At 40.0% G+C, this 12844-nt stretch overlaps 1 protein-coding gene across 1 annotated transcript in view; it reads left to right on the top strand.

Annotated features, from left to right (window-relative positions):
* The first annotated feature begins 745 nt into the window (after nucleotides 1-745).
* Nucleotides 746-12844, top strand: part of SPMIP3 (sperm microtubule inner protein 3) — a 32322-nt gene continuing 20223 nt past the window's right edge. Inside the window, 2 exon segments of the mRNA XM_019920324.2 lie at nucleotides 746-801; nucleotides 4756-4851. Coding sequence (XP_019775883.1) covers nucleotides 746-801; nucleotides 4756-4851 — 152 coding nt within the window.

Here is a 12844-nt window from a genome sequence, read left to right as displayed (position 1 = left end):
CTTCTAGAACACCTTCACAAAACTGACCCATCATGGAAGCAGCTACCTGTGCCCTGATCAGGAAACTGCTTCCAGACAATTGAGTTCAAGAACCTAGTCCCAAAGCCACCTGCACTGCCCCTGCAGCCCCCTCTCCACACTCACGAAGCTGGTGTTTGAACACTAGAACACAGCATTCAGCACTGCCTTCAACACAATTGCCTTCCGACACCCTCAAAGCTGGAGATTGGACAGGGGCATTCTGCTGAAAAAAAAACAAAAAACAAACAAAAAAAAACCACATCGTCATAACCGCCTTGCCGGTAGAACAAGTCAAAGCAGCAGGAAACAGCCTCTGTCTCGTTTTCATCTTCCAAATCTCACTCAACTACATCTGAATGGAGGATCCTAATTTATATCCAGAACTCTAGTTGTGAGGGAGTATGGAAGATGCAGTGCTTAGCCTGCAAGCTCATGCAGTAGGAAGGCACCCTAAGAAGGGTGAGAAAGGAGGCTACGTGCCCAACTTGCACAGTACTTTCTATTTTTAAAGAAAAGCATGTCTATATGTATTGGCTTATGCATTTCCCCATTTCTTTTTGTTTGAGTCTATTTCCTTCCCTAAATAGTCTAGCAGAAGCTATGATGGTCCTATGATGGTCCTTCAAGACAGACTTTGTAGTACTAGATAGCTCATGCCTGGAAATGTATATAAACTTGCAATATGAAACTTCACTCTAATTTCTTTTTCAGAATCCTATCCATCATGACTGCCATCCAGCTACAAGAATTTATTGACCGCCACCCAGGGATCCCACCCAGGTAATGTTCTTCCAAATAGAGACGCCTCCAGAGCTGCAGCAAGTTGGACAGACACCTAGGGAATTGGAATTGCTCCCCCTGCTGCTTGCTCCCTGATTAAGAGATAACTGCTGCCAGAGGTTCTAGGGAAGTTTCTTTGGGTTTAGAGAAAGTTGTAAAAAAAATAAAATCCCACATTCATGGCAGAATCCAAGCAAACAGGCGATTCCAAATTCCCAAAAGATTGGAAGGATGTTGGTTTCTGCTTGGGAAGAGCTTTAGTGAGGAACACAAGCCCAAATTTCAGAGGGGACCCGTTTACTCTTGGGATAAAACAAACCATTCTCATGCTTTTGCAACATGGGATGCAACCACACAGACGGAAACTTAGTAGTTTCACTCTTTCTCTGAGTTCATCGATGGCCCAAGAATAAAACGTAAATGGGACCAAAGCCTTCTGTTGCATAAAACCCTTGTTTTATTGAACTGAAAGCAGCCTTACACTGCCGGGTCTATTTCTCTTCCTATTCCTTTGGTACAGGACATCTACTTCCTATCTGCCCACAGTGAGAGAATCACAGAGTTCACACAAAAATAACTCTGAACTCTTCTGAAAAGAAGTCATCACACAAACACAAAGATGACTCTGGATGGGACATGGAGTTTAGAGAACTGGGTTTGATTCATGCCTCTGGCATTTATCAGCTGAGTGATATTTAGAAATTCTACTTAACCTCTCTGAGCCTCGGTCTCCTTTTCTGTAATGGGGTGTTAATAATGTTTACCTGGCAAGGTGACTGTGAAAATTAGATGAGATCATCTCTGTAAAGATGCTTTGTAATGCATGAAGCCCAACACTGACAGAAGGGCTGCATCGTCACTGTGACACAGGCTACCTCATTCTCTAGAGGGATCCTCCCCTGTGCATTTTGGATTTTGCCTGCAGGTAAGCTCAGAGCCTGCTCCGGTTACATTCACCCTTCCAGGGGACTGGTTTGCTCTTGTCTGGACTGAACGTGTCACCTCAAAGAGCCAAGCTGTCAGGGACTGGTAAATACTGTGCGGTGGAGTCAGACACACCTGGACTCCTACTCCCACCCAGGGAGAAGGAAAGGCCTTTCTACAGCTGACTCAAGAATCTTGTAAGCCAAGTCAATAAAATGGGTCTGAGCAGAGTCCAGGGCGGGGCTCCTGGGCCAGGTCTGGAGGCCAGCCCAGCTTTCCTACCCATTAATCGATTTTGCGTAACACCCAGCCCCGCCTTGGGAGAGGCCGGGTACTGTGCAGCCTCTGGGAATACTGACTGCCACGCCAGGCCAGGCATTGCCACTTGGGAGGTACAAATTCTTTTCCAAACAACAGACATTTTGACCTGTTAATCGAGAGCTTTCTCCTGTTTGAGGTGAAGGCCACATGGGGGAACTTGGAAAGTCTACCCAAAGAGGTGGAGGAAAAATGTATCATGCCTTCATTTCTCAAAACTCTCCATGTCTCCACCCAGCCCTCCCTCCAACTGCTGCCTGCTTACACACTTTCCCATTCTCTCCACTCCAAAACCTACCCAGGGAGACTCCCGAGAGACTTGGGGTGGGCGTGTTACCTGGTACTGGTGAGGGGCCTCTCCATTCTCAGACAGCTTGCCCAGACCGCTTCTAGGAGCAGTGCCTGGGCTACTTACCTGGACTCGCGCCAGGGAGGAGCCCAGAGTCAAAACACAGCCTAGTGCAAACAGTATAGCAACTGTGAGATACCAGTGTCATTCTGGAACTCCACCTGGATGCTTAACAAAGTATAACGTGGCCGTAGGGTAATCTTTCCAAGGTAGTGCTTGGAAGCTGGATGGGCGCCTAAGAAAGCTATATCGCCCACTCCTGTGCACTCAGAAATGTCATTTGTTCTCTATTACAGTGCCAGTTATTCTTCTTATGACCTAATCCCCTGCTGTTATTTACTATTCAGGGATCAGTCATATTATTCCAGACGCAGGGCAGGTCTAGACAGCCTGTGGTTTTTATGAAAATTAGAGCTCCCTGAGGTCCTGTTTGCATAGACAGACAGACCCGCCCTGCTTAGAGCACTTGCCTTTTGCACGAGCTAGACAGCAAGATCCCCACTGGCCCCCACACACTCCACACTGATCCCAACTCTGTCGAAGTCATGGCTCCTATAATTCCCCTCACCTGGAACCTCTTCCCCATTCTAGTTACTTGCCCAAGCCCTAGACACCCCTCCCTCTTTTGTACCCCACTGACCTTTTATTCAGATCACAATTTCAGCACATAAAGAGCATTATGAGGACAAGTCCTGCTTCCTGGTCACCTTTGTATCTGCAGAACCTAGCAGTGTGCAGAGTACGTTACGTACATTCAATAAATGCTGGTTGGAATGGAGGCATAGTTTAAGTTTCCATTCACCATCTGACACATGTTTGGCAAGCTACTTCATGCAGACCTATGCACTGCTTTCTACTGACTCTTCTTGAATTCTTCTGGCACATACCAAGTGCTCAGAACCTGTGGAGGTCCCAAAAGACCCCACATACCGCAGACTCTAGAGTCATCCTCTCAACAGGGGTCACCTTCCTGTGTTCTGTTTCCTGGAGAATGGCAGCCTTCTTCCCAATGTCTGAAGCCTCGGCCTTGTCTTGGACCCCTCCTTCTTTTTCACTCTCAACACTCTCTCTTAACAGTGATCTCAGTCAGACCTCTCCTCTCATCCACATTTCCACCACAAAGTCCAGAGCTTCCCCACATAGTACATTACTACGATTGTCTCCTGACCAGTCTTTCTACTTCTAGTCAGATTGTCCTCAAATTTGTTTTCCATACGGCCACCAGCAAAATCTTTCTAAAATAAAAATTGCGTTTGTCACAAATCTTAAAGATCCTACAAAGATTCCCTATTACCTACCTCGGTGGTTCTCAACCTTTCAGACAAACCCTCCCTTTGTTTATAACAAATATTTTGCAATGTCCCTGATACTTTTCTGAAATAAAATCTGTAAATAACATAATCCAACAACACGTAATTTTAAAATATCAATATAATGCTATAACCATAATCTAAAAGGAAAGTAATTAATTATAAAAGAAGATTTATTTCAAAATGTAAGATCTGGGGCTTCCCTGGTGGCGCAGTGGTTGAGAGTCCACCTGCTGATGCAGGGGACGCGGGTTCGTGCCCCGGTCTGGGAAGATCCCACATGCCGCGGAGCAGCTGGGCCTGTGAGCCATGGCCGCTGAGCCTGCGCGTCCGGAGCCTGTGCTCCGCAATGGGAGAGGCCACAACAGTGAGAGGTCCGCGTACCGCAAAAAAAAAAAAAGTAAGATCTGGACACCACTAGCCCTCAGCCCCTCCCCCTGACACCACTGTGTTTCAGCTGCACACACCCAGCTCACCTCACGCCTCAGAAGACTCCCCCTCCCTCTCCACCTCATTCACTCATGCTTGCGCTTCCAAACTTCCTCACAACCCAGCCCTCCCAGGCAGGGCTACAGCCCCTCCTCTAGGTTTACAAGCACCTTGTGCTTTGACCTTCACAGTGCTTCTTATATACTTAATTTTAGCCCCTATATACTTAATTATCAGAGTTTCTTTAAACATTGTGAAAGTTTGTAAAAATATCTAAAGTAGAAAAAATAGTATAAGGAACCCCCATTTATCCATTTCCATCTTTCAACAATTATCAACATTTGACCCACTGGTTTTATATATTCTCTTATTTGTTTTTTTCTGATATTGTGAACCTAATACCTGACATGTCAAGTATTTCTTTATGAATCCTGAAAACTAAATCCTGAAAAATGGATGACAAAAGACACTCCTATCAAGAGATTCCAAAGGTTTTATGAGCTTTGTGCCAGGAACCGGGGATAAAGACTGAATGTATTTTTTATGATACCACAGCTGGTTTTCTTCTGTAAAGAACTAATCATAATAATTGCTTTTCTCTCACCCCCTTACTGTTCCCACTAATATATTCATTGCTCATCAAGGAAAGGACCTCCATGGCTATTACCCTGGGCAGCTTGCAAGAGTTCATTATACTGATATGTGAAGATTATCCCCCAGGTGAGACACCCTCCTAAATCTTAATGTTGAAAAATTTCACTAAAGTTAGAATAATAAATGAAAAAAGGGGAATCACAATTTGTAATAATAATAATAACAATTATTATTGTTCAGTGGATGGAAAAATTTGGAAGGAAATGCAGCAATATGTTAACAATGGTTTTTCATGAATGGTGAGATTATTGATATTTGTATTTCATTTTTTATCTTTTTCTATATTTTCCAGATTTTTTGTAATGAACATATATATTAAATCATCAAAGAAATTTAAGAAACACCGTGAGTTTAGCATTTTCACTCAGTCAAATAACAATCTTCTCGAGAGTCAGTTTCCTTCTCAATAAAATTACAAATTTGATCTAAATGGTTTCTGCCTTTCTGCAGGTGATTTTAACAAAAAGGGGAAAAAAATAGGTACCTCAATGCTATTTTCTAGTTTTGGGAGGCTGGAAACCACAGCAGTTAATAACAGCAATTTGAGTAACTTATGAAATGTTTGATCTTAGGCAGTTTTCATTCCTTCTGAGTATCAGTGACTTCTCTGTTAAAAAAAATAATTGATATAATATTCTAGAACATGGTAAGCACTCAAAATAGGATTGCTATTATTTTGAGTTCATCATCTAGTATACTTTACAAACTTCTTTTCTTCTCTTAATTTCCTTTGATGTAGTCACCTCCTGATTATTCTCCAAGCAAAGAAAAGGGAGCCATGGCAACTATAAAGCAGCACACAGTCTGAACTTAATAGGTGACCAATCTGGAAGTAGCTTTAGCTTTTTAAATCCTGATTCAGTTTAATAAATAAGATGTAGCCCAGAGAAGTGACATGTCTTGCCTGAGGTGTAGTTGGTTGGTGTAAAAGCTGGGACGTGAGTTGATCCAATTTTCTGATTGCTGTTCAAGGCTTTTTGTTCTAACTCAAATACATTCTTACATCAAACTCTTGTTAGGGCCATGTTCTTTGCTAGAGGATAAACAAGGAAGGAAACAACAGAACTCCACTGCCAGAAGGCAGTTCCACAGGGCACTCTCCACGTGTGTTCTGTGGACTCTGACCGTTCCCCCAACTCCAGTGCCTCACCCTCCTCCTAACACAGGACACTCGGGCAAAGGGAACCTTGACTCTGACAAGACTTGTGCCTGCCCAAGATTAGTCTTAGGGGGAAAACTTAGTGCAAATGCCAATCAATGACTTTATTAAACTTCTGGTTAAGAATAAGAATAAGGGGGCTTCCCTGGTGGCGCAGTGGTTGAGGGTCCGCCTGCCGATGTAGGGGACACAGGTTCGTGCCCCAGTCTGGGAAGATCCCACATGCCGCGGAGCGGCTGGGCCCGTGAGCCATAGCCGCTGAGCCTGCGTGTCCGGAGCCAAGGAGGCACACCACAATCAGGTTTTTACCCAAATATGTAAACATAATGTGTTATGATTAAACAGTGTCAGTCATCACATTTCAGTGTGATTAATTATGGTTATGCAATCAAGTTAGATGACGTCCTACTCAAAATGATTGGATTTAGATATTCTTAAATCTCACCCAACATTTAATATTTTTCACATCTCTAGCAGCTCACCTCATCTACTTTACAGTTTAAAATACACGTTTATTAAAACATTCAGAAACGCTGATAATCAAAAAAAATTTTTTTAATTATCCATCATGTCATTACCCAGAGACAGATAATCATGTATAATCTTCCAGATCTACACAAAATAGAATGAGGTGGCATTTGAAACACTTTTTCTCCCAGTTTTACTGAGATATAGTTTACATATAACATTGTATTAGTTTAACGTATACAACATAATGATTTTTATATATGTACATATTGCAAAAAGATTACCATAAGTTTATTAATACCCATCACCACATATAGTTACAATTTTTTTCTTGTGATAAGAACTTTTAAGATCTATTTCTCTCAACAACTTTCAAATATAGTATATAACATTGTTGACAATAGTCACCATGCAGTACATTACATTCCCAGAACTTATTTTATATCTGAAATTTTGTACCTTTTGACCATCTTCACCCATTTCCGCCACCCCCCAAACCTCACCTTTGGCGATCACTATTCTGTTTTCTGTTTTTATGAATTCAGTTTTTTTAGACTCCACATATAAGTGAGAACATACAGTATTTGTATTTCTCTGCCTAACTTATTTCACTTAGCATAATACCCTCAAGGTCCATCCATGTTGTCACAAATGGCAGGCTTTTCTTCTTTTTTTTTTTTTTTGCTGTCTTTATTTTTTTTTTTAACATCTTTATTGGAGTATAATTGTTTTACAGTCAGTTTCTGCTTTATAACAAAGTGAATCAGCTATACATATACATATATCCCCTTATCTCCTCCCTCTTACGTCTCTCTCCCACCCACCCTATCCCACCCCTCTAGGTGGTCACAAAGCACCAAGCTGCTCTCCCTGCGCTATGCGGCTGCTTCCCACTAGCTATCTATTTTACATTTGGTAGCGTACATATGTCCATGCCACTCTCTCACTTCATCCCAGCTTACCCTTCCCCCTCCCCGTGTCCTGAAGTTCATTCTCTACATCTGCGTCTTTATTCCTGTCCTGCCCCTAGGTTCTTCAGAACCTTTTTTTTTTTTTTTTTAGATTCCATATATATGTGTTAGCATACAGTATTTGTTTTTCTCTTTCTGACTTACTACACTCTGTATGACAGACTCTAGGTCCATCTGCCTCACTACAAATAACTCAATTTCGTTTCTTTTTATGACTAATATTCCATTGTATATATGTGCCACATCTTCTTTATCCATTCATCTGTCGATGGACACTAGGGTTGCTTCCATGTCCTGGTTATTCTAAATAGTGCTGCAATGAATATTGTGGTACATGACTCTTTTTGAATTATGGTTTTCTTAGGGTATATGCCCAGAAGTGGGGTTGCTTGGTCATAAGGTAGTTCTATTTTTCGTTTTTTAAGGAACCTCCATACTGTTCTCCATAGTGGCTGTATCAATTTACAGTCTCGCCAACAGTGCAAGAGGGTTCCCTTTTCTCCACACTCTCTCCAGCATTTATTGTTTGTAGATTTTTTTTTACATCTTTATTGGAGTATAATTGCTTTACAATGGTATGTTATTTTCTGCTTTATAACAAAGTGAATCAGTTATACATATACATATGTTCCCATATCTCTTCCCTCTTGCGTCTCCCTCCCTCCTTGTTTGTAGATTTTTTGATGATGGCCATTCTGACTGGTGAGAGGTGATACCTCATTGTAGTTTTAATTTGCATTTCTCTAATAATAAGTGATGTTGAGCATCTTTTCATGTGTTTGTTAGCCATCTGTATATCTTCTTTGGAGAAATGTCTATTTAGGTCTTCTGCCCATTTTTGGATTACGTTGTTTGTTTTTTGGATATTGAGCTGCATGAGCTGCTTGTAAATTTTGGAAATTAATCCTCTGTCAGTTGCTTCAATTGCAAATATTTTCTCGCATTCTGAGGGTCGCCTTTTCAACTTGTTTATGGTTTCCTTTGCTGTGAAAAAGATTTTAAGTTTCATTAGGTAGGTCCCATTTCTTTATTTTTGTTTTTATGTTCATTTCTCTAGGAGGTGGGTCAAAAAGGATCTTGCTGTGATTTGTGTCATAGAGTGTTCTGCCTATGTTTTCCTCTAAGAGTTTGATATTGTCTGGCCTTACATTTAGGTCTTTAATCCATTTTGAGTTTATTTTTGTGTATGGTGTTAGGGAGTGTTCTAATTTCATTCTTTTATATGTAGCTGTCCAGTTTTCCCAGCACCAATTATTGAAGAGGCTGTCTTTTCTCCATTGTATATTCTTCCCTCTTTTATCAAAGATAAGGTGACCATAAGTGCATGGGTTTATCTCTGGGCTTTCTATCCTGTTCCATTGATCTATATTTCTCTTTCTGTGCCAGTGCCTTACTGTCTTGATTACTGTAGCTTTGCAGCATAGTCTGAAGTCAGGGAGCCTGATTTCTCCAGCTCCATTTTTATTTCTCAAGATTGCTTTGGCTATTGGGGGTCTTTTGTGTTTCCATACAAATTGTGAAATTTTTTGTTCTAGTTCTGTGAAAAATGTCATTGGTAGTTTGATAAGGATTGCATTGAATCTGTAGATTGTTTTAGGTAGTATAGTCATTTCCACAATGTTGATTCTTCCAGTCCAAGAACATGGTATATCTCTCCATCTATTTGTATCATATTTAATTTCTTTCATCAATGTCATAGTTTTCTGCATACAGGTCTTTTGTCTCCTTAGGTAGGTTTATTCCTAGGTATTTTATTCTTTTTGTTGCAATGGTAAATGTGAGTGTTTCCTTAATTTCTCTTTCAGATTTTTCATCATTAGTGTATAGGAATGCGAGAGATTTCTGTGAATTAATTTTGTATCTTGCTACTTTACCGAATTCATTGATTAGCTCAAGTAGTTTTCTGGTAGCATCTTTAGGAGTCTCTATGTATAGTATCATGTCATCTGCAAACAGTGACAGCATCACTCTTCTTTTCTGATTTGGATTCTTTTATTTCTTTTACTTCTCTGATTGCTGTGGCTAAAACTTCCAAAACTGTTGAATAATAGTGCTGAGAGTGGACAATCTTGTCTTGTTGCTGATCTTAGTGGAAATGGTTTCAGTTTTTCACCATTGAGAACGACGTTGGTTATGGGTTTGTCATATATGGCCTTTATTATGTTGAGGTAAGTTCACTCTATGCCTACTTTCTGGAGGGTTTCTATCATAGATTGGTGGTGAATTTGTTGAAAGTTTTTTCTGCATCTATTGAGATGATCATATGGTTTTTCTCCTTCAATTTGTTAATATGGTGTATCACATTGATAGATTTGTGTATATAGAAGAACCCTTGCATTCCTGGGATAAATACCAATTGATCATGATGTATGATCCTTTTAATATATTGTTGGATTCTGTTTGCTAGTATTTGTTGAGGATTTTTGCAACTGGGTTCATCATTGTTATTGGCCTGTAGTTTTCTTTCTTTGTGATATATTTGTTTGGTTTTGGTATCAAGGTGATGGTGGCCTCGTTGAATGAGTTTGGGAGTGTTCCTCCCTCTGCTATATTTTGGAAGGGTTTGAGAAGGATAGGTGTTAGCTCCTCTCTAAATGTTTGATAGAATTCTCCTGTGTAGCCATCTGGTCCTGGGCTTTTGTTTGTTGGAAAATTTTTAATCACAGTCTCATTTTCAGTGTTTGTGATTGATCTCTTTATATTTTCTATTTCTTCCTGGTTCAGTCTCATAAGGTTGTGCTTTGCTAAGAATTTGTCCATTTCTTCCAGGTTGTCCATTTTATTGGCATATAATTGCTTGTAATAATCTCTCATGATCCTTTGTATTTCTGCAGTATCAGTTGTTAGTTCTCCTTTTTCATTTCTAATTCTACTGATTTGAGTTTTCTCCCTTTTTTTCTTGATGAGTCTGGCTAATGGTTTATCAATTTTGTTTATCTACTCAAAGAACAAGCTTTTAGTTTTATTGATCTTTGCTATCGTTTCCTTCATTTCTTTTTCACTTATTTCTGATCTGATCTTTATGATTTCTTCCCTTCCACTACTTTGGGGGTTTTTTGTTCTTCTTTCTCTAGTTGCTTTAGGTGTAATGTTAAGTTGTTTATTTGAGATGTTTCTTGAGGTCGGATTGTATTGTTATAAACTTCCCTCTTAGAACTGCTTTTGCTGCATCCCATAAGTTTTGGGTCGTTGTGTTTTCATTGTCATGTTTCTAGGTATTTTTTTGATTTCCTCTTTGATTTCTTCAGTGTACTCTCGATTATTAAGTAGTGTATTGTTTACCCTCCATGTGTTTGTATTTTTTACAGATTTTTTCCTCTAACTAATACCTAGTCTCATAGTGTTGTGGTTGGAAAAGATACTTGATCAATTTCAATTTTCTTAAGTTTACTGAGGTTTCATTTGGGACCCAAGATATGATCTATCCTGGAGAATGTTCCATCAGCACTTGAGAAGAAAGTGTATTCTGCTGTTTTTGGATGGAATGTCCTGTAAATATCAATTAACTCCATCTTGTTTAATGTATCACTTAAACCTTGTGTTTCCTTATTTATTTTCATTCTGGATGATGTGTCCATTGGTGAAAGTGGGGTGTTAAAGTCCCCTACTATGATTATGTTACTGTCGATTTCCCCTTTTATGGTTGTTAGCATTTGCCTTATGTATTGCGGTGCTCCTATGTTGGAGCACCTCAGTGCTCCAGCAATTGTTGTATCTTCTTCTTGGATTGACCCCTTGATCATTATCTAGTGTCCTTCTTTGTCTTTTGTGATAGTCTTTATTTTAAAGTCTATTTTGTCTAATATGAGAGTTGTTACTCCAGCTTTCTTTTGATTTCCATTTGCATGGAATATCTTTTTCCATCCCCTCACTTTCAGTCTGTATGTGTCCCTAGGTCTGAAGTGGGTCTCTTGTAGACAGCATATATACAGGTCTTGTTTTTGTATCCATTCAGCCAGTCGATGTCTTTGGGTGGGAGCATTTAAACCATTTACATTTAAGGTAGTTATCAATATGTATGTTCCTATTACCATTTTCTTAATTGTTTTGGGTTTGTTATTGTAGGTCTTTTCCTTCTCTTGTGTTTTCTGCCTAGAGAAGTTCCTTTAGCATTTGTTGTAAAGCTGGTTTGGTGGTGCTGAATTTTCTTAGCTTTTGCTTGTCTGTAAAGTTTTTAATTTCTCCATCAAATCTGAATGAGATCCTTGCTGGGTAGAGTAATCTTAGTTGTAGGGTTTTCCCTTTCATCACTTTAAATATGTCCTGCCACTCCCTTGTGGCTTACAGAGTTTCTGCTGAAAGATCAGCTGTTAACCTTATGAGGATTCCTTTGTATGTTATTTGTTGTTTTACCCCCTTGCTGCTTTTAATATTTTTTATTTGTTTTTAATTTTTGATATTTTGATTAATATGTGTCTTGGCGTGTTTCTCCTTGGATTTCTCCTGTATGGGACTCTCTGTGCTTCCTGAACTTCATTGACTATTTCCTTTCCCATATTAGGGAAGTTTTCAACTATAATCTCTCCAAATATTTTCTCAGTCCCTTTCTTTTTCTCTTCAACTTCTGAGACCCCTATAATTCAAATGTTTGTGTGTTTGATGTTGTCCCAGAGACCTCTGAGACTGTCCTCAATTCTTTTCATTCTTTTTCCTTTATTCTTCTCTGCAGTAGTTATTTCCACTATTTTATCTTCCAGATCACTTATCTGTTCTTATGCTTCAGTTATTCTGCTATTGACTCCTTCCAGAGAATTTTTAATTTCATTTATTGTGTTGTTCATCATTGTTTATTTGCTCTTTAGTTCTTCTAGGTCTTTGTTAAATGTTTCATGTATTTTCTCCATCCTATTTCCAAGATTTTGGATCATCTTTACTATCATTACTCTGAATTCTTTTTAAGGTAGACTGCCTATTTCCTCTTCATTTGTTTGGTTTGGTGGGGTTTTACCCTGCTCCTTCATCTGCTGCATATTTCTCTGTCTTCTCATTTTGCTTAACTTACTGTGTTTGGGGTCTCCTTTTAACAGGCTGCAAGTTCGTAGTTCCCTTTGTTTTTGGTGTCTGCCCCTATTGGCTAAGGTTGGTTCAGTAGGTTGTGTAGGCTTCCTGGTAGAGGGGACTGGTGCCTGTGTTCTGGTGGATGAGGCTGGATCTTGTCTTTCTGGTGGACAGGACCGCGTCGGGTGGTGTGTTTTAGGGTATCTGTGACCTTATTATGATTTTAGGCAGCCTCTCTGCTAATGGATGGGGTTGTGTTCCTGTCTTGGTAGTTGTTTGGCATGGGCTGTCCAGCACTGGAGCTTGCTGGTCATTGAGCCGAGCTGGGTCTTAGCGTTGAGATGGAGATCTCTGGGAGAGCTTTCTTTGTTTGATATTACCTGGAGCCAGGAAGTCTCTGGTGGACCAATGTCCTCTACTCGGCTCTCCCACCTCAGAGAGACAGGCCTGACACCTGACCGGA

This window comes from Tursiops truncatus, chromosome 1 (assembly GCF_011762595.2).
Source record: "Tursiops truncatus isolate mTurTru1 chromosome 1, mTurTru1.mat.Y, whole genome shotgun sequence".
In the NCBI taxonomy this organism is placed as follows: domain Eukaryota; kingdom Metazoa; phylum Chordata; class Mammalia; order Artiodactyla; family Delphinidae; genus Tursiops; species Tursiops truncatus.
The sequence above is the reverse complement of the archived record's forward strand: the minus strand, read 5'-3'. Positions and strand labels throughout refer to the sequence as shown.